Source organism: Nyctibius grandis, chromosome 33 (assembly GCF_013368605.1).
Source record: "Nyctibius grandis isolate bNycGra1 chromosome 33, bNycGra1.pri, whole genome shotgun sequence".
NCBI lineage: Eukaryota > Metazoa > Chordata > Aves > Nyctibiiformes > Nyctibiidae > Nyctibius > Nyctibius grandis.
In genome coordinates this window covers 5,129,362-5,149,509 of record NC_090690.1, presented here as the reverse complement: position 1 = coordinate 5,149,509, position 20,148 = coordinate 5,129,362, and the positions used below count along the sequence as shown (strand labels likewise).

The 20,148-nt window shown below is 65.3% G+C and overlaps 2 protein-coding genes across 2 annotated transcripts; one reads left to right on the top strand and one right to left on the bottom strand.

The window, feature by feature from the left end:
- The first annotated feature begins 177 nt into the window (after positions 1 to 177).
- POLD2 (DNA polymerase delta 2, accessory subunit) lies at positions 178 to 8,788 on the top strand. The gene is made up of 11 exons (XM_068421371.1): positions 178 to 280; positions 1,118 to 1,370; positions 5,056 to 5,177; positions 6,462 to 6,585; positions 6,655 to 6,769; positions 7,033 to 7,231; positions 7,347 to 7,427; positions 7,798 to 7,955; positions 8,044 to 8,171; positions 8,269 to 8,370; positions 8,480 to 8,788. The coding sequence occupies exons 2-11, from the start codon at positions 1,151 to 1,153 to the stop codon at positions 8,635 to 8,637; spliced, it is 1,407 nt and encodes a 468-aa protein (XP_068277472.1). The 5' UTR covers positions 178 to 280; positions 1,118 to 1,150; the 3' UTR covers positions 8,638 to 8,788.
- Positions 8,752 to 19,781, bottom strand: AEBP1 (AE binding protein 1). Its single transcript, XM_068421370.1, has 21 exons — positions 19,548 to 19,781; positions 18,334 to 18,792; positions 18,006 to 18,077; positions 17,238 to 17,309; positions 17,055 to 17,141; positions 15,674 to 15,772; positions 15,419 to 15,508; positions 14,656 to 14,736; positions 14,507 to 14,581; positions 14,309 to 14,418; positions 14,092 to 14,231; positions 13,917 to 14,001; positions 13,690 to 13,834; positions 13,510 to 13,598; positions 12,648 to 12,771; positions 12,352 to 12,548; positions 11,275 to 11,454; positions 10,854 to 11,196; positions 10,608 to 10,747; positions 9,931 to 10,030; positions 8,752 to 9,855 (listed from the first exon to the last, which is right to left on the bottom strand). The coding sequence occupies exons 1-21, from the start codon at positions 19,765 to 19,767 to the stop codon at positions 9,305 to 9,307; spliced, it is 3,459 nt and encodes a 1,152-aa protein (XP_068277471.1). The 5' UTR covers positions 19,768 to 19,781; the 3' UTR covers positions 8,752 to 9,304.
- Between the last annotated feature and the right edge of the window lie 367 nt (positions 19,782 to 20,148).

The following is a 20,148-nucleotide window of genomic DNA, read 5'->3' as shown; positions in this document are numbered from 1 at the left end:
CCCCCCCGCCCCTCCCAGGGCTCGGTCCCGGTGTCCCCCATCCCCTCCCGGGCTCTGCGGGGTCCCGCTGTCGCGTCTCCCCCCCCCGTTTCCATAGTAACGGCGTCACGGCGCCGCCACGGCCGGTTGCCAAGGCAACCCGCCGTCTTGACGTCACTTCCGCTCCCGCGGCTACACCGCTTCCGGCTTTTGCGGCGTTCGCGCCTTTTCCCGCCCTCCGCCCCCCTCATGGCGGGGCCGTGGTACCGGGCCGGTGCCCCGACCTCTGACCTCTGACCCTGTACGTGACCTACGGCCCGGGGGGGCTGTGAAGGGGGGGGCTGGGGGGGTCATGGGGGGGGGCTGTTGCTTTTTGGGGGTCCCTGGTCCTGGGGGGGGGGGTCTGAGGGTCCCTGGGCCCGGGGAGGGGCCCTGGGGGAGCCTTTGGCCTCCTCGGTGGGTGCTGGGGGGGGCCCTGGTGCCTCGGAGGGGAGGTCCCTATAGGGTCCTGGTGCTTGGGGGGGGGTCTGAGGGTCCCTAGCCCCTGAGGGGGGTCCTGGGGGACCCTTTGGCCTTCTTGGTGGGTGCTGGGGGGGGGGGGTCTTGGGGTTGGGGGGTTTTGGGGGGGGGTGGTGTCCTCGGGGGGTGCTGGTGCTTGGAGGTGTGTTTTGGGGGGGGTCCCGTTGGCCTGGGGGGGGTCTTTATGGCAAGGGGTGTGTTTGGGGGGGGGCCTTGGTGCCAGGGGGTGTCCAGGGGGCTGTGCAGGGCTCTTTTGGGGTGCATTTGGGGGGGTTCATGGGGTGGTCTGATGGCCAGGGTGTATTTTGGGGGGGTCCTGAGGTGGTCTGATGGCCAGGGTGTATTTTGGGGGGGGGTCCTGAGGTGGTCTGATGGCCAGGGTGTATTTTGGGGGGTGTTTGGGTGTCCTGCTGCCAGGGTATGATTTTTTTGGGGGGGTTCCTGTGATTTTCCTGGCACCAGGATGAGTTTGGGGGTGCCTGGGTGTTGTAGGGGAGGGAAACGAAGGGGGGTGCTGGGGGGGGGGGGTTAGACCTAGCCCTGCTTTGTGTGTTGGGGGGCGAGGGGGTCGGTTTGGGGGTGCGGGCAGGATGTTTAATTTCCCCCCTTTCCGTTCCAGCACGGCCATTAAAACCCTCCCGTCCCCCCCACCATGTTTTCGGCGCAAGCGGCCCCCGCGGCGCAGGCGCTGCTGACCCCCCCCTCCGCCGAGGCCTCCACCTTCGCCCGGGTGCTGGTGTCGGGGTACGCAGACCAGTCCCAGCCCTTCCTGCTGGGCGAGCGCAGCTTCAGCCGGCAGTACGCCCACATCTACGCCGCGCGCCTCGTCGAGATGCGGCCCGTCCTGGAGGAGCGGGCGCGGGAGAAGTGGGGTGAGTCCAGTTTGGGGGGGGGTAACCCCCCATTTTTGGGGAAAGAGGGTGAAGCTGTCGGTTGCGGTCAACGGCTCGATGGCCAAGGGGGCACCAGTGACGGGTGGCGTTCCTCAGGGGTCGGGATTGGGACCGGTCCTGTTTAACGTCTTTGGTGGGGACACGGACAGTGGGATTGAGTTTGGGGATGACCCTGAGCTGTGCGGTGCGGTGACACGCTGGAGGGAAGGGATGGCATCGAGAGGGACCTGGACAGGCTGGAGAGCTGGGCCTGTGCGAACCACATGGAGTTCAACAAGGCCAAGGGCAAGGTCCTGCACGTGGGTCGGGGCGATCCCAAGCACAAATCCAGGCTGGGCAGGGAATGGGTTGAGAGCAGCCCTGAGGAGAAGGACTTGGGGGTGATGGGTGACGAGAAGCTCACCATGAGCCGGCAACGTGCGCTGGCAGCCCAAAGCCACCCGTGTCCTGGGCTGCATCCCCAGCAGCGTGGCCAGCGGGGCGAGGGAGGGGATTCTGCCCCTCTGCTCTGCTCTCGGGAGACCCCCCCTGCAGTGCTGCGTCCAGCTCTGGGGCCCAACAGAAGAAGGACACGGAGCTGTTGGAGCGAGTCCAGAGGAGGCCACGGAGATGCTCAGAGGGCTGGAGCCCCTCTGCTCTGGAGACAGGCTGAGAGAGCTGGGGCTGTTCAGCCTGAAGAAGAGAAGGCTCCAGGGAGACCTTCTAGCACCTTCCAGTGCCTGGAGGGGCTACAGGAAAGCTGGAGAGGGGCTTTTTACAAGGGCATGGAGTGATGGGACGAGGGGGAACGGTTTTAAACTGACAGAGGGGAGACTGAGATGAGATCTGAGGAAGAAATTCTTTGCTGTGAGGGTGGTGAGAGCCTGGCCCAGGTTGCCCAGAGAAGCTGTGGCTGCCCCCTCCCTGGCAGTGTTCAAGGCCAGGTTGGATGGGGCTGGGAGCAACCTGGTCTGGTGGAAGGTGTCCCTGCCTGTGGCAGGGGGGTGGAACGAGATGGGCTTTATGGTCCCTTCCAACCCAAACTGGTCTGTGATTCTTTGATCTTTGTGCGCGTCGAGTTGGAAAGTCAGGTTGAAAACAGCGTCCCTTTGGGTTAAATAAATGACATAAATGGCATCTTGTAATTTCGATAAGTAAATCAGAGGGCAGGGAGCTGGTTTCGCTGGCGTAACGAGGATGAAATGCTGATGAGCGTCTGCAACCAAGTCCTAGACGCTGAGATTGCTGGCGACGGTGAGGAGGTCAAAAAGCTGCTTGTCTTCTTCCTGAGGGAATCTAGACTTAAAATTAAAGCTGGAACCTGTGCCATGAACATCACGTCACGTTGTTTGCACGGATGGACGCCGGAAGACTTTCACACCCTGCTTAGGGTGTTATGGAAAGGATCCTCGATGAGTTATTCCGTGTACCTTTTCTTGATGCACAACAGTTCTGTTATGCTTAAAACCTTTAAACGAGGCAGAGACGATCTCTCCCCTCCCTTTTTCCCCTCTCCCCTCCCTTTTTTCCCCCTTCTCTCTCTCTCTTCCCCGTCTCTCTCTCTCTCCCCCTCTCTCTCTCTCTCTCTCTCTTCCCCGTCTCTCTCTCTCTCTTCCACAAACTCTCTCTCTCTCTCTTCCCCCCTTCTCTCTCTCTCTTCCCCCCTTCTCTCTCTCTTCCCCCCTTCTCTCTCTCTTCCCCCCCTTCTCTCTCTCTTCCCCCCTTCTCTCTCTCTTCCCCCCCTTCTCTCTCTCTTCCCCCCCTTCTCTCTCTCTCTCTTCCCCTGACAGCAGAAGCTTTGTTCAAAAGACACCCTGATTTTTAAACCCTGTCTGTCTCGCTCCTCTTGTCGAAGCTCACATGCAATTTGCCATCTCTCCAGCATTTAAAGGTTCTAAAATCACCCTTAAACATCCGCTCTGTGAGGAAAACCTTGGGGTTTTTGGGCAGCTGAAAGCTTCCCCTCGCTGTCTGAAGCACAGGGTGTGTCAGGATGACGGGCTGGTGGGTGCCCCAGCCGGGAAACGGGGTGCAGGGGGTGGGAGAGACCCTGAAGAGTTTCCATCTGAAGGCGCTAACGGTGGCGCTGGATGAAGCAGGCACCTCTCCGGTGCGGGCACGCGGCGGCTGAGCCTCCTGGCAGGCCTCGGCGCGGCTCCCCCGGCCTGGTCAGAGCCTGTTATTGAATTTCCTCCTCTCGGGCCAGCCGCGCTTTCGGCTTTGCCCTTCTAGGGAGGTTTTTGGGCCAGCCGCTTGTTTTTCTTCCCCTCCTCAGCCCCGTGGGCTGCGTGGAGCTGAGGGGGAGCAAAGCCCGCGCCGGTTACGCAGCGATTATCATTTCTTGGCCATAACTGTGGGTTTTGCCTGGGGTGACGGTTCGGTAACGCTCCGCTTCCCTGCGCCAGGCGATAGGATGAGATTTCTGGGGTTTGACTCACAGCGAGACGCGCCCGCAGGCAAAATGTGCCGAGCGCAGCCCCTTCCTCCCCCCTAACCACACGCACGTTGGAGGGGGTTAGAGCCAAGAATAAGGACTAAAACTGGGTTGTTTTTTCCCTGACTCCGAGTGTTTGCATTCCTGGGACGGATGAAGCCGCGTTTCCAGCTCCGCCGCGCCCGGGGCGCCTGCCATCGCGGCGGGGTGCTTTCCACCGGGCAGGAGTCACGTTCAGCAGGCGCGTGATGAGCAAAGGGAGAGTTTGAAGGATGAAGGGGGGGAAAAAAACCATCCCCCCCACTGCCCACGGCCAGAAAGCTGACGGAGGAGCCGGCGCGGCAGCAGGCTCTGGCAGTGGTGGTGTGGGAGAGGAGCCCGGCAGCGCTCACAGACCCAGGAGCCAGTTCCTCCTCCCTCCAGAGCTCGAGGCTCGGGCTGGATGGGCTTCATGTCTTGATTTAAACAGGGGGAAGATATAAAAGCGCTACAGGGATGTAAAGGGCGGGGGTGAAGCGTCTCTGGGTCCTCACAGGTGAGGTGAGACGTCTTGAGATGAGGGAGATGCGTTTTTTTGCTGTCTGCAAATGCTCCCCAGGCACAAAGGCGCTGAAGCGCGGGGGCTGCGATGCTCTTCACGCCTTCTCTGGGTTCCCCCGGCCCGTGTCCTCCTGTGGATCCCTGGCTAAAGCCCGGGGGCCTGTTTGTGCCTTTCAAGCAGAGGAAACCCTGCACAAACCCTGTCTTCATGCTGGGATCTTCCCAAATACCCGGCTCCGATGGGGATCCTGGCGTCGTGCCGGGATCCTGGGTGGAGGAGCTGGCCCTGGCAGAGGCAGAGCTCAGGTTTGGGGGTGGTGAACACCAGCCCCTTGTGCCTAAGGCCAAGAGCACCCACTCCATGCCCAGGTGGGACAGTCCCAGACTGGTGTGCCTTCCCTTCCCGGGCAGAACTGGACCCGTGGGCCCAAGGGGAGCTCTGCACGCTGGCCGGGGGGGTGGCTGGGAGCTGCGTGTCCCCCAGACCCCGGCGTGACCCAGCCTTCTCCCCTCCTCGCGCAGCGGAAATGCCTGCAGGCAGCGCTGGCTCTCTGGTAGCCCCATCTGGCTCACACATGTGGATTCGGCTCCCTGCCTCGAGGAACGGCGAGAGGCTTCGCAACGTGCCCCTGCCGCCGCCTCTCGCTGGCCTCGGTGTTCAGGCCCTCTCGTCCGTCCCCGAGGCCGGCTGAACCCCGTTTCTCTCGGCAGGGACCGACGTGGTGGTGAGGAAGCTCTGCGAGCTGCGGGTGGGCGAGAAGTGCTGCGTGGTGGGGACGCTCTTCAAGGCGATGCAGCTGCAGCCCTCCATCCTGCAGGAGATCAGCGAGGAGGTAACGGCGGGGACTGTTCCCTCCTCCTCCTCCGCAGGGCTCTGGGGGACATGTGGGACCTCGGCTGCCTTCCCATGGCTTCCCTCGTGCTCGCTGTGGCCGAGTGAGTGGGAACTGCCAGGGCTTTGACCTGGGGAGCTGGTGTATAATCTGTGCCTACCCCGTCCCTAGATACTGTCACTCTTGGTGTCACACCTTTGCTATCACATATGGACCTGCTTGGTGTTGTGAACCGCATGGAGTTCAACAAGGCCAAGGGCAAGGTCCTGCACGTGGGTCGGGGCGATCCCAAGCACAAATCCAGGCTGGGCGGAGAATGGATTGAGAGCAGCCCTGAGGAGAAGGACTTGGGGTGATGGGTGACGAGAAGCTCACCATGAGCCGGCAACGTGCGCTGGCAGCCCAAAGCCACCCGTGTCCTGGGCTGCATCCCCAGCAGCGTGGCCAGCAGGGCGAGGGAGGGGATTCTGCCCCTCTGCTCCGCTCTCGGGAGACCCCCCTGCAGTGCTGCGTCCAGCTCTGGGGCCCCAACAGAAGAAGGACACGGAGCTGTTGGAGCGAGTCCAGAGGAGGCCACGGAGATGCTCCGAGGGCTGGAGCCCCTCTGCTCTGGAGACAGGCTGAGAGAGCTGGGGCTGTTCAGCCTGGAGAAGAGAAGGCTCCAGGGAGACCTTCTAGCACCTTCCGGTGCCTGAAGGGGCTACAGGAAAGCTGGAGAGGGGCTTTTTACAAGGGCATGGAGTGACGGGACGAGGGGGAATGGTTTTAAACTGAAAGAGGGGAGATTGAGATGAGATCTGAGGAAGAAATTCTTTGCTGTGAGGGTGGTGAGAGCCTGGCCCAGGCTGCCCAGAGAAGCTGTGGCTGCCCCCCTCCCTGGCAGTGTTCAAGGCCAGGTTGGATGGGGCTGGGAGCAACCTGGGCTGGTGGAAGGTGTCCCTGCCTGTGGCAGGGGGTTGGAACGAGATGGGCTTTAAGGTCCCTCCCAACCCAAACCAGTCTGTGATTCTGTGTTGCTCTTCCTGCTCTTGGAGGGTTTGGGATCCAGCGGGGTTGGCAGAACAACCCCCATTCCCTGCTGCAGAGGAGGAGGATGAGGAGGGGTGTCTGGGGCAGCTCCGCCGTCCCCGTGCGGTGCCGGGGGCCCGTCTGCTCCGAGCTGGGGAGCACGTTGGGAAGTTTGGAGCCTGCTCGTCATGGCACGAGGTTAGCACCGTGCCTGCCGGGCAGGGTTCAAAGGCAATGGGGCCGTCACAGCCTGCCCTGTTCCCCCCCTTCCTCCAGCACAACCTGGTGCCTCAGCCGCCCCTGCCCAAGTACATCCACCCCTCCGACGAGCTGATCCTGGAGGATGAGCTGCAGCGGATCAAGCTGGAAGGAGCCATCGAGGTGCAAAGGCTGGTGACAGGTAGGGGACGATGGTAGGAGCCACCTCTCGAGCCCTGGCCGGGGGCTGACCACCCACCCTCTGCCATAGGGACCGTCTTTGCCGTGTACGGCTCCGAGCAAGACGACGGCAAGTTCCTGGTGGAGGATCACTGCTTCGCCAACCTGCCCCGGCCCCTGCCGTGGAAAGGCCCCACCTCGGACCGGTGAGTCCCTGCAGTGACAGGAGCGGGGCTGGCACCATGTCCCCCGCCCTGTCCCCGAGCCCTGGGGACCGTTTGCCCCACGTGCCCATCGGAGTAGGCGCCTCGTGCCAAGAGAGATCGCGGATCTTGTGTCCCCCCACGCCTGGCTCTCTGAAGCCCCTTGGTGCGGGCAGCCCTGGCATCGCCGTGCGGGCAGGGATGGGTGCGGGCAGGGATGGGTGCGGGCAGGGAGCACGGCGTGCTGCCCAATCCTCTCCGCTCAGGTTTGTCCTGCTGGCGTCGGGGCTGGGGCTGGGCAGCGGGAGCGGTGAGTCCCTGCTGAGCACCCAGCTGCTGGTGGACGTGGTGACGGGGCAACTAGGCGCCGAGGGCGAGCAGAGCTGCGCCGCCCAGATCGCCCGCGTCATCCTGGCGGGGAACCTGCTGAGCGAGAACACGCAGAGCCGCGACACCATCAACAAGGTACGGCGGGGACGGGGGGCTTCAGCCTCGGCCGTGCTCCCGGGGCACGGGGGGTCCGTGAAGGAGGAATTGGGGAGGGCAGGGGGTTGTTCCATCACTCTCCTCACTGATCCAGGCCAAGTACTTGACCAAGAAGACCCAGGCTGCGAGCGTGGAGGCCGTGAAGATGCTGGATGAGATCCTGCTGCAGCTTTGCGTGAGCGCTTGGAGCGGGAGAGGGTTGGTCGGAGGATCGGGTACCTTCTAGGGGAGGGAGAGCAGCTCTGCCAGCAGCCCCGGAGCTGTGGGGTGGCAAACAGCCCTTCCCCAGCCCCCAGCTGCCCTTTGAGCACCACATCTGGTGCCAGGTGGGAAGCGCAGCGAGGAGAGAGGCGGCACAGAGCCCAGCTTTACATCCCTCTCCCGGCATCTGGTCTCTGCGGTGAAGCCAAGCGAGGTTTCCTGCGGGGAAGGGGTGGGAGCCAAATCAGGCCGAGCCAGCAGCGAGCTCCAGCCGGGGCTTTGCTCTGAGCCCCGTCACAGGAGGGTGGTTTGGCCATCGCCGTTAATCCCCGCTCTGCCCGCAGACCTCCGTGCCCGTAGATGTGATGCCTGGTGAGTTTGACCCCACCAACTACACGCTGCCCCAGCAGCCGCTGCACCGCTGCATGCTGCCCCTCTCCAGCGTCTACTCCACGCTCCGGCTGGTCACCAACCCCTACCAGGCCGACGTGGATGGCGTCAGGTAAGAGAAACCTCATGTGCCACCAGCTCTGTGACAACTGCCGGGCGAGTCACGGCGGGTACTGTCTGAATGTCCCCTTCTTTTGCAGGTTTTTGGGGACGTCGGGACAAAACGTCAGTGATATCTTCAAATACAGCAGCATGGATGATTACCTGGAGATCCTGGAGTGGACGCTGCTGGCCGGGCACATCAGCCCCACAGCCCCGGACACGCTGGGTAAGGCGAGGGCTGGGTGGCTACCGAGGCTGGGGGGATGTTTGCCCTCCGAAGGGGTGCAGCAGCAGGTTCCCCTCCTGATTTCCATCCCTCCCAGGCTGCTACCCCTTCTACAAATCGGATCCTTTCATCCTCACCACCTGCCCTCACGTCTACTTCTGCGGCAACGCTCCCCGCTTCCAGTCCAAGCTGCTCAAAGGTGAGTCCCCGCCGCTCGCAGCACCCCTCGACCCTTGCTGGGGGTTTGGGGGACCAGACCGGGGTGCCAACCGGGGGCTCGCCCGCCTGACGCCCGCCTGTCTTTGCAGGGGAGGCCGGGCAGCGGGTCCTGCTGGTGACGGTGCCCGCCTTCAGCACCACGCAGACCGCCTGCCTCGTCAACCTGCGCGACCTCAGCTGCCAGCCCATCAGCTTCTCCGGCTTCGGGGCCGAGGATGATGACGGGGACATGGAGGTCGGGCACTGAGCAGGCAGGGAACGGACTCGATAAACCCCTGGCCCCTTCGGAGGGTCCTGGCACCCACCGCCCTTGTGCCCTCCGAGGAGGGCTGGCGTGGGAGAGAAGAGATGCTGGTACCAATATAACTCAATTTATTTGTGTAACAAAAAAAAAAACAACTGTGTGGAGGTGACAGGGGTTGCGCCTGCCTCCGTGCGGGCCCTGCCCTGGAGAGCGGGACCACCCCTGCCAACCCCGCTGTGCCGGGAGATGGGGATGGGGGCGGGGGGGGGGCGAGGACTGGGTCTTGCTTCACCCCCTCCCTTGCTGGCACTGCCCAGCCCCAAGGGACGGGGCAGCGCGGCCCCTCCTGCCTGGTTCTGGAGCCCGGCGAGGGGGACGCTGCGCAGCCGCCCGGCCGTGGGGCGAGCATCGGCACGGTGGCACGTGCCCTGCGGTCCTAGGAAGCAGCGCGGGTGAGGAGCTGGAGCCCACCCGGAGCGGGTGACCCGGAGCGGGGTACCCAGAGCGGGTGACCCAGAGCAGGTTACCCAGAGCGGGTGACCCAGAGCGGGCTGCCCGGGGCTCGAGGAAGACTTTAGAAGCAGATGCCGGAGCCCGCGGTAGGCGAAACCAAACGGGCCGCGAGCGTCCAGCCTTGGCCCGAGGCAGGAGCGAGGGGCCGAGCGTTCTCCTAGTCCCCAAAGTTCACGGTGTAGGTCTCGGCCGTGGTGAAGGGCTGCGCCGTCCCCGTGCCCACCTCCCACACCTCCGTCTCCGTCACCAGCTCGGTCACCACCTCCGTTTCGGTCTCCGTCTCCCAGGTGCCGGCTGTGGGTGGCTCTTGGCTCCAGGGCGCGTAGGTGGTACTGCTGACGGCGAAAGGCAGGGCCGTGGTGGGCGGCGGGGCCGTGGGGCCGCTGGTGACCGTGGTGGCGTTGAGACGCCGCAACCTCATCTGCTGCCGGAGCCGCATGCGGTGCCGCAGCCGCATCCGCAGGCGCATGCGTTCGCGAGGGGTCATGGGGCGGCCCGGCACGACGCGGCGGATGGGTCGGTTCCCGTTCATGGCCATGATCTCCCGGATGCGTTTCCAGTTGGAACGTGACAGGACGAAGTTGCACTGGGTGGCCCCGATGTCGTAGAAGACGCTGCAGGTCTTGACACTGGGGTTGTAGCCCTCGGCCCGGGCCAAGACGCGGTACTCGCCCGGGTTCAGGATGCGCCAGTAGTCCCCGCCGCTGGCTGTGGGCAGCGGGTGTGAAGGAGGGTGGCACAGTGCTGCCGGCACCCTACCCAGCACCCAACGCTGCACCCTACCTGTCTTGATGTTATGGTTGATGCCCCCCACGACGATGGTGGCGTTGGCGATGGGTTCTCCTTGCTGGTCCGTCACCAAGCCCTTGATGCCCCGATGGACCTATGTGAGGGAAGGGGACGAGAGGAGCCCTGAATCCTGTGTCCAGTTCTGGGCCCCGCACTTCAAGAAAGACCTTGAGATGTTGGAGCGAGTCCAGAGGAGGGCGACCAAGCTGGTGAAGGGTCTGGAGGGTCTGACCTCCGAGGAACGGCTGAGGGGGCTGGGGGTGTTTAGCCTGGAGAAGAGGAGGCTCAGAGGTGACCTTAGTGCAGTCTACAAGTACCTGGGGTGGGAGTCGGCCTCTTCCCAGGCAACCAGCAATAGGACAAGAGGACACAGCCTCAAGCTTGGCCAGGGGAGGGTCAGGGTGGACATTAGGAAGCATTTCTTCTCAGCAAGGGTCATTAGCCATTGGAAGGGGCTGCCCAGGGAGGTGGTGGAGTCACCATCTCTGGAGGGGTTTAAGAAAAGCCTGGACATGGCACTTAGTGCCCTGGTCTAGTTGCCATGGTGGTGTCAGGGCAATGGTTGGACTCGATGAGCCCAGAGGTCTCCTCCAACCTGGTTGGTTCTGTGAGTCTGTGTGAGCCACGTGGGGCAGCCGCCGGCTCATGGCCCAGCCCAACCCACCACCTACCTGCTCCATGAAGGTGAGCAACGACTCCTTGTTGTTCTCCCACTCCTGCTGCAGCTCGCTCTCGTGAGGGAACTTGTCGCAGCCCAGGTAGATGGAGAGCTCCAGGCAGTTGGTGTGCAAGTAGCTGAAGTCGTTCATGCCTGTAAGACACCCAACCAAGCGCCCACCCAGCCGCTCGCCCACACCTTCACCGAGAGGGAGCGTGAGGTGGACAAGGCGACGCCGTACAGCGCGGCAGCCACTTACTGCCAGCCCGCGGGTGCCACTTGGCCCCTTGCACGATGCCCATGGCGTTGGTCATGTCCTGCGTGTGGCAGCCCCCGCGGAAGGTCTCGGTCATGGTGAGGTGGGCCGAGGCGTAGGAGATGGCGAGCCAGCGGAAGATGGCGTGGTCAGGCGTCTCCTGCAGCTCGGGGTTGTCGTCCTCGTAGTCGTCGGGCCGGCGAGGGGCAGCCGCCGGCGTCTCGCTGACGGGCCGGGCCGTGTCGAAGGGGTAGGACACCAGCTTCTCCCCGCCCTGCAAGTTGGCTCCCAGCACGAAGGGGTTCTTGTCCATCCACGCCATGACGGCCCGCGTCTCCACCGCCACCTGCCGAGGTGGGCACGGTGGTGTGACCCACCACGTCCCCGTCACCCCCTCACGGCCGTGCCCCGGGCCGGGGCTCACCGTGGCGTCCTCGGCCAAGTAATGCTCCGGGATGGGGATGTGGTTGTTGGGAAACTTGTGAGGCACCAGCTTCCTCTCCTCGGCCGCCCACAGCGCCGAAGCCAAGTCAGGGAAGTTCTCAAAGAGGTCGTAGCCCTCCTCCGTCCAGTGGCCCAGTGCCCAGTTGCCCAGTTCGGAGCCCTGCGGGTAGCGGTGAACCCAGGGGCTGCATCCCACCACCTTGCTGTCACATCCCACCGCTCCACCATCCCGCCCCGCCGTCCCATCCCACCACCTCACCATCCTATCCCATCACTCCACCCTCCCATCCCACCATCCCATCCCACCACCGTTCCATCCCACCCCACCACCCCACTGTCCCACCCCATCATCCCATCCCACCGTTCCACCATCCCATCCCAACATCCCACCCCATCCCAACATCCCATCCCACCCTCCCATCCCACCACCATTCCATCCCACCGTCCCATCCCACCCCACCACCCCACTGTCCCACCCCACCATCCCATCCTACTGCCCCACCACCCCATAGCAACATCCCATCCCACCGCTCCACCATCCCCATCCCACCACCATCCCCATCCCACCGTCCCATCCCACCCCACCACCCCACTGTCCCACCCCACCATCCCATCCCACTGACCCACCCCACCATCCCATCCCACTGCCCCACCACCCCATCCCAACATCCCATCCCACCCCTCCACCATCTCACCCCTCCACCATCCCATCCCACCCCTCCACCATCACATCCCACCCCTCCACCATCACATCCCACCACTCCACCATCCCACCCCACCACCATCCCACCCCACCATCCCACCATCCCACCACCTCACCCTGCCATCCCATCCCATCATCCCATCCCACCAGCCCACCGTCCCATCCCACCCCACCACCCCACTGTCCCACCCCATCATCCCATCCCACCGTTCCACCATCCCATCCCAACACCCCACCCCATCCCACCATCCTATCCCACCAACCCACCATCCCATCCCATCCCACCATCCCATCCCACCAGCCCACCACCCCATCTCACCACTCCACCATCCCACCACCCCACCCTCCCCTTACCGCCTCACGCGCCAACTCGTAGCCATCGGGGTTGAGGGACGGCACGAGGTGGATCCGTGTCTCGGTCACCAGGCTCCTCACGCGGGGGTTCCCGTCCTGGTACTCCTTGCACAGGAACTGCATGAGCAGGAGCAGCAGCTCCCGGCCCAGCACCTCGTTGCCGTGCAGCCCCGCCGTGTACCTGAACTCGGGTTCACCTGCGGGCAGGGGGTACGGGCAGGGTCAAGTGTGCCACCCACCTCCCTGCCCGCGCCAGGGGGACCGTGGCCAGGTCCCCTCCACCTTCTCTTCCTCACCCGTCTCGTGCTCGCCCGGGTTGTCGGAGATCTCCATGGCGTAGATCTTCAGCCCCCGCGAGCTCTTGCCGATGTTGTAGATGCGGGTGATGGTGGGACACTCCTCGTTCACCACCTTCATCAGCTGCGGGCGCGGGGAGAGGGGTGGGCAATGGGGGGCAGCACTGGGGGAGGGGGGCAAGGCCACCCCCCGTGGAGGATCCCACCCCACCGAGGTGACCACCACCGCCATGGAGGTGCCCACCATCACCACCACCATGGAGGTGCCCACCATCACCACCACCACGGAGGTGCCCACTACCACCACCATAGAGGTGCCCACCATCACCACCACCGAGGTGTCCATCACCACCACCATGGAGGTGCCCACTACCACCACCATAGAGGTGCCCACCATCACCACCACCGAGGTGTCCACCACCACCACCATGGAGGTGCCCACCATCACCACCATAGAGGATCCCACCACCACCACCATGGAGATGCCCACACTCACCACCATGGAGGATCTCACCACCACCCCCATGAAGGATCCCACCCTACCATAGAGGTTCCCACCATCACCACCATGGAGGATACCACCACCACCTCCATGGAGGTGCCCACACTCACCGCCATGGAGGATCTCATCACCACCCCCATGGAGGATCCCACCCCACCATGGAAGTGCCCACCACCACCACCACCGAGGTGTCCACCACCAGCACCAGAGAGGTGCCCACCACCACCCCCATGGAGGATCCTACCCCACCATGGAGGTGCACACTACCACCACCACCGAGGTGTCCACCACCACCATGGAGGATCCCACCACCACCCCCACGGAGGTGCCCACCACCACCATGACCACAGAGGTCCTCACCTGCCTCATGTCCTTGTAGGTGTGGTGACGGAAGTCCAGGTTGTCGGTGGAGGTCACCTCGTTCTGCTGGGCGTAGTAGCTGCTGATGGCTACGGAGGGGACAAAGACATGGCAGTGGGGTGGCCAGGGAGCCATAACCCCCCTGCTCCCCCCCAGCCACTGTTCTGGGGTGGCTCTTACTGGAGAGGGGACAGCCCAGGACCTCGAGGCGCAGGCAGAGGCTGCCGTTCCACGTCTGGGGGTAGATGCGGATGTAACGGGCCACCATGGGCTCGGGGAACTCGGTCAGCACCGGCGTGTCCTTGTCCACGTTGCCATAAAACATCTGCCGGGTGGGGGGTGAGATATGGCCAAGGTGGAGGGGACAGGTTCTCCCCATCCTTATTGTCCCCGTCCCCCCCCCGTACCATCTCCTCGTAGCCGTTGGTGTACATCACCCAGTTCTGGCTGTCGTTGCTGAAGCCCACGTAGAAGCTGGTGACAAAGTCCTCGCTGTGGGTGGAAAGGGGACAGGTTGGGACAGGGGAGGTGTCCCCAGGCTGCTCCCCCCCCCACCCCGTGTCCCCACATCCGTCCCCGTACTGGATCTGGGAGTCGCGGCCCTGGGTGATGACGCCGGTGAACTTGGTGGTGCGGCGGGTGTCCACCTCGATCCAGTGCGCCCGGCTGTCGTCCTCGGCGCACCAGGCCCCGTCGAAGAAATCGTCCTCGTTGGTGCCCGCCTGGGGTGGGGACAGCGAAGGGGACATGGGTGGGGTGGGGGTCCCACCGGGGTGGGGCGGACGCGGGTGACCCTCACCTGCATGTTGAGGCGCCCGCGCTGGGCGCCCAGCCCGTGGCGCAGCATGGAGGAGGCCAGCAGCTGGTCGTCCTCGATGCGGTGGGACTCCAGGCCGATGGGGGGACATCCTGGGGACAGTGTGGGGCGGGCAAAGGTGATGGGCACCCCCCGCCCCCTGCGGGGTGCCCGCTTGTCCCCGAGAACGGGGCCACTCACTTGTCTTCTCCTCAGGAGGGGCCCATTCGTCCTCGTCCGGGTCCCACTTCTTCCCTCCTGGTTTTTTGGGTTTTCCTGGACAAGGGGCACAGTGAGGGGGGGGGCACAGGGGACAGGGACAGGGACAGGGACGGGGGGCTGGCACCCACCTTTGCGGTCCCGGCCCTTCTCCTCCGCCCAAGGGTCCTCCTCCTCCTCCTTGCTGCTGCCACCGCCTTTCTTGGGCTTCCCTGGGGCAGGAGAGCGGCTGTTGGGGACGTGCCACCCGCCCCGAGGATATGCCACCCGCCCCATGGATGTGCCACCTACCCTGGGGATGTGCCACCTGCCCCAAGGACATGACACCCGCCCCGAGGATGTGCCACCTACCCTGGGGATGAGCCACCCGCCCCATGGATGTGCCACCTACCCTGGGGATGTGCCACCCACGCCAGGGATGTGACACCCCAAGGACATGCCACCCACCCCATGGCTGTGCCACCTACCCCATGGCTGTGCCACCTACCCCAAGGATGTGCCACCCACCCCGAGGACATGCCACCCACCTCAGGGACGTGCCGCTCGCCCCAAGGACATGACACCTACCTTGGGGACGTGCCACCCACCCCAGGGATATATCACCCACCCCAAGGATGTACCACCCACTCTGAGGATGTGCCACCCACCCCAGGGACGTGCCACCCACCCCAATGATGTACCACCCACCCTGGGGACATGCCACCCACCCCAGGGATATATCACCCACTCCAAGGATGTACCACCCACTCTGAGGATGTGCCACCCACCCCGAGGATGTGCCACCCACCCCGAGGACGTGCCACCCACCTCAGGCATGTGCCACTCGCCCCAAGGACATGTCACCCACCCCGGGGACATGCCCCCCCCGACACCCAGCCCCTGCCCGCCGCTCACAGGGTTTCAGTGTCCCCTCCTCCGTCTCCGTGTCCCCCTCTTTCTCGGGGGGTTCCGGGGCCTTCGGCGGCGGGGGCAGCCCGTACTGCACTGCGGGGCGCAAAGGGGACACCCATGGGTGCCACCGGTCAGAGCCCAGCTGGGCACAAGGGGACATCCCTCCCTGTGGGGCCAGGCAGAGCCCTCCCCCTCCTCCCCCCCAATATGGGGGTCCTGGGGTGTCCTGGTGTCCCCCCCCCCCGGTTTGTCACTCACGGTCATCGTAGTCGGGTGGCTCGAAGCCCTCGTCGTAGTCCCCTTCGGTCACCAAGACGGGTGGGGGGGGTGGCTGTGGGGGGGGCACCTCTGGCTCCGCTGGGGAGGGCGACAAGGGGATGGGGTGGGGAGTGGGGTCCCCCCATGTCCCTATGGGGTCCCTCAGGCTTCTGTGGGATCCCTATGTCCCTATGGGGTCCCCATGTCCCTATGGGAACCCCATGTCCCTGCCAGGTTCCCTGTGTCCCCCACGGGATCAGTGTGCCCATATGGGGTCCCCTATACCCCTATGGGGTCCCCTATAACCCTATGGGGTCCCCTACGCCCCTATGGAGTCCCCTACGCCCCTTTGGTATCCTCATGCCCCTATGGGGTCCCCTATGCGCCTATGGGGTCCCCTATGCCCCTATTGGGTCCCCTTTGTCCCTGCAGGGTCCCCTATGCCCCTATGGGGTCCCCTTTGTCCCTGCGGGGTCCCCTATGCCCCTTGGGGTTCCCTATAACCCTATGGGGTCCCCTACACCCCTATGGGGTCCCTTATGCCCCTATGGTGTTCCCATGCCCCTATGGGGTCCCCTATAACCCTATGGGGTCCTTTACGCTCCTATGGTATCCCTGTGCCCCTGTGGGGTCCCCTATGTCCCCGTGGGGTCCTCCATGCCCCTATGGAGTCCCCCATGCCCCTATGGTATCCCCATGCCCCTATGGGGTCCCCTTTGCGCCTATGGGGTCCCCTTTGTCCCTGCGGGGTCCCCTATGCCCCTATGGTGTTCCCATGCCCCTATGGGGTCCCCTATAACCCTATGGGGTCCTTTACGCCCCTATGGTATCCCTGTGGCCCTGTGGGGTCCCCCATGCCCCTGTGGAGTCCCCTTTGTCCCTATGGTATCCCCAGCCCCTATGGGGTCCCCTTTTTCCCTGCGGGGTCCCCTATGCCCCTGTGGGGTCCCCTATACCCCTCTGGGGTCCCCTATACCCCTGTGGAGTCCCCTATACCACTATGGGGTCCCCCATGCCCCCCTATGGGGTCCCCTGTGGGGTCCCCTATGCCCCTGCGGGGTCCCCTATACTCCTATGGTATCCCCATGCCCCTATGGGGTCCCCTGTGCCCCTGTGGGGTCCCCTATGGTGTCCCCATGCCCCTTGTGGGGTCCCCTATACCCCTATGGTATCCCCGTGCCCCTATGGGGTCCCCGCACCCCTACAGGACCCCCTGCCCCCCCTACGCAGTCCCCACACCTCTCTACTGTCCCCGTGGCCACCCCAGCTCCGGGCTGTCCCAAAATGCTGCTCCCCGCCGGGTCCCCAAGGCTGGGGACCGTCCCCTCGCCCCACCCCGAGCGGTGCCAGCCCCCCCTCGTCCCCCTGTCACCCCACTGACGTGGCTCCTCGGGCTGGGGCCACACGCGCTCGGGCTTCTTCCTGCTCGGGGGCTTGCGGGGCTTCTGCTGCCGCCGGATGTACTCGACTGGGGACACAAAAGGGGGTGACAGTGGCTTTGGGGACACCTCACCCTTCAGGGGACCCCGGTGGTGTCCCCCGACCCTGCACCCTGTCACCGTACAGTCCTCGTAGTCCTCCCGCTCCAGCTGCTCGTTGTAGTCCAGCGTCGGTGGCTCCGGCTCCTCGGGGACCTCTGCGGGGAGGGGACACGTGGGGAAGGGGCGCGGGGGGGCTCTGGGTGCAGGGGGGTGGCACTGGGGTGCAGGGAGGTGGCACTGGGGTGCAGGGGGGTGGCCTCAAGATGCAGGGAGGTGGCACTGGGGTGCAGGGAGGTGGCACTGGGTGCAGGGAAGTGACATTGGGGTGCAGGGAGGTGGCACTGGAGTGCAGGGGGGTGGCACTGGGGAGCAGGAAGGTGGCCCTGGGACAAAGGAAGATGACACCAGGGAGCAGAGAGGTGGCACTGGGCCACAGGGAGGTGGCCCCATGGTGCAGGGAGGTGACCCTGGGGTGAAGGGTGGTGGCCCTGCAGCACAGGGAGGTGACAGCAGGGAGGTGACATCAGGGTGCAGGGAGGTGGCATTTGGGAACAGGGAGGTGGCCCTGATGTACAGGGGGGTTGGCACTGGGGTGCAGGAAGGTGGCACCAGGGTGCCAGAAGGTGGCCGTGGGGAGCAGGGAGGTGGCCCTGGGGTGGAGGGAAGTGGCCCTGGGACACAGGGGAGTGACACCAGGGGGGTGGCACTGGGGCACAGGGAGGTGACAGCAGGGTGCAGGGAGGTGACATTTGGGAGCAGGGAGGTGGCCCTGGGGCACAGGGAGGTGGCCCTGGGGTGTAGGGCAGTGGCCCCAAGACACAGGGCGGTGGCCCTGGGGACAGGGCACTCACCAGGCTGGGGCTCGGGGGGCCACTCCTCCCGGCCCACCTCCCAGGGCTCGCTCGGTGGCTCCTCCAGCTCCCCTGGGGACAAGGACACAGAGCGGGGGGGTGGCAGTGCCCTGGGTCCCGTGTGTGTCCCCCTTCCCCCCCCCCAGGCAGCCCCACACCAAAAGAAAATCCCACTGGGGGGGAAGGGGGCACAGGGGGTGACCCCAGCGCGGTGACAAGCCCCTCTGCCCGCGGAGTGCCACCAGGGACAGGGGGTGACACCGCAGTGTGCCAGCCCCCCCCTCACCCCAACCCCGCTCGTGGCGAGACGGGGCCCCCCAAGACTCACCTCGGCCACCTCCATCCTCCTCCTCCTCGTAGGGCGAAGGCAACCGGGGTGTCCCCACGTCATCGTCACCCCGCGGGGGCTCCGGGGGGGCGGTTGGTGGCTCCGGTGGCTTCTTGCCCAAAGGTTTTTTGGTGGCCTTGGGTGGCTTTTCCTTGGGCTTTTTGGAGCCTTTTGGGGGTTTTTCGGAACCTTTTGGGGTTTTTTCAGAACTTTTGGGGTTTTTTTCCTTGGGCTTCTTGGGGGGTTTGTCCTTGTCCTTGTCCCTGTCCTTGTCCCTGTCCTTGTCCTTGTCCCTGTCCCTGTCCTTGTCCCTGTCCCTGTCCCTGTCCTTGTCCTTGACCTTGTCCTTGTCCTTCTTGGAGCCCCGAGGTCTCTCCTTGGGCTTCTTGGGGGCTTTGGGGGCTTTTTCCTTCTTCTCTTTCTTGGGTTTTTCGGGTTCCAGCAGCTGCCCCGGGGAGGCTGGAGGGGGGGGGCGGGGGGGAGCCGCCCCGACGCGGGGTGAGGGGCACCCAGAGCCGCTCTGGGGGGGTTCCCCACACCCCGCTGCCCCCCACCCCCGTACCGGGACACCCCCCGCCCCGTAGTCCTGTACCGGGATCCCCCGCCCCACGGTACCGGTACCGGGACGCCCCCCCCACCAACGGTGCCGGGACCGGGACCTCCCCGCCTCATGGTAACGGTACCAGAACCTCCCCCCCGCCCCGTGGCACCGGCACAGGGACCCCCCCGCCTCGTGGGACCGGGACCGGGACCGGTAACCCCTGCCTCGTGGTACTGGTACAGGGACCCCCCCCCCGCCCCGTAGACCTGTACCGGGACACCCCCGCCCCGCGGTACCGGTACCGGGACCTCCTCACCTCGTGGTACCGGTACCAGAAGCCCCCCCGCCCCGTGACACCAGTACAGGGATCCCCCGCCCTGCAGTACCGGTACCGGGACCCCCCCGCCCCGGGGTACCGGTACAGGGACCCCCCCGCCCTGAAGTACTGGTACCGGGACCCCCCCCCGCCCCGTGCTACCAGTACAGGGACCCCCCGCCTCGTGGTACCGGTACCGGGACCCACCCCCTGCCCCGTGGCAGCGGTACCGGGACCCCCCCGCCACGTAGTCCTGTACCGGGAACCCCCGCCCCGCAGGACCGGGACCGGGACCGGTAACCCCCGCCTCGCGGTACCAGTACAGGGACCCCCCCGCCCCGCGGTGCCGTCGCTCACCGGTGCCGGTGCCGGTGCCCCGGTCGGTACCGAAGCCCAGCTCGGTGCCATCAGCCCCGTCGCCGTCGCTTTCTCCCGGGTCGCCGGGACCGAGAAAACCCCGTAAAAACTCTTCGATCTCGGCGTCGGTGAGCGCGGGGGTGGCGGCGGGGGCGGCCCCGGGGGGCAGCAGCGGGAGCAGCGCGGCCGCCAGCAGGAGGCAGGAGCGGGCCGGGCCCATCGCGGCGTCCGCACCGGTCCCGCACCGGCCCCGGGGAGCGCGGGGGGGGGGGGTGCGGGGGCGGGCTCAGGAGGGGGGGCGGCACCGAGCTGGGGCGGGGCCGGGCGGGACCGGGAACGGGAACGGCATCGGCACCGGCACCGGGACCGGCACTGGCACCGGGAACGGGACCGGGACTGGCACTGGCACCGGCACCGGGACTGGCACTGGCACCGCACTGCACCGGGACCGGGACCGGGACCGGGACCGGCACTGGCACCGGGACCGGGACCGGGACTGGCACTGGCACTGGCACCGGCACTGGCACCGGGACTGGCACTGGCACCGGCACTGGGACTGGCACTGGCACCGGGAACGGGACCGGGACTGGCACTGGGAACG

Excerpts from the sequence above, each read along its gene's own strand:
- POLD2 (XM_068421371.1), top strand. The coding sequence starts at position 1,151 with ATGTTTTCGGCGCAAGCGGCCCCCGCGGCGCAGGCGCTGCTGACCCCC. Across the intron at positions 1,371-5,055 it reads GCGGGCGCGGGAGAAGTGGG|GGACCGACGTGGTGGTGAGG; the intron begins GTGAGTCCAGTT and ends TTCTCTCGGCAG. Across the intron at positions 7,428-7,797 it reads AGATCCTGCTGCAGCTTTGC|ACCTCCGTGCCCGTAGATGT; the intron begins GTGAGCGCTTGG and ends CTCTGCCCGCAG.
- AEBP1 (XM_068421370.1), bottom strand. The coding sequence starts at position 19,767 with ATGGGCCCGGCCCGCTCCTGCCTCCTGCTGGCGGCCGCGCTGCTCCCG. Across the intron at positions 14,419-14,506 it reads CCCTCCTGAGGAGAAGACAA|GATGTCCCCCCATCGGCCTG; the intron begins GTGAGTGGCCCC and ends CACTGTCCCCAG. Across the intron at positions 10,748-10,853 it reads GTGGCACCCGCGGGCTGGCA|GCATGAACGACTTCAGCTAC; the intron begins GTAAGTGGCTGC and ends GGTGTCTTACAG.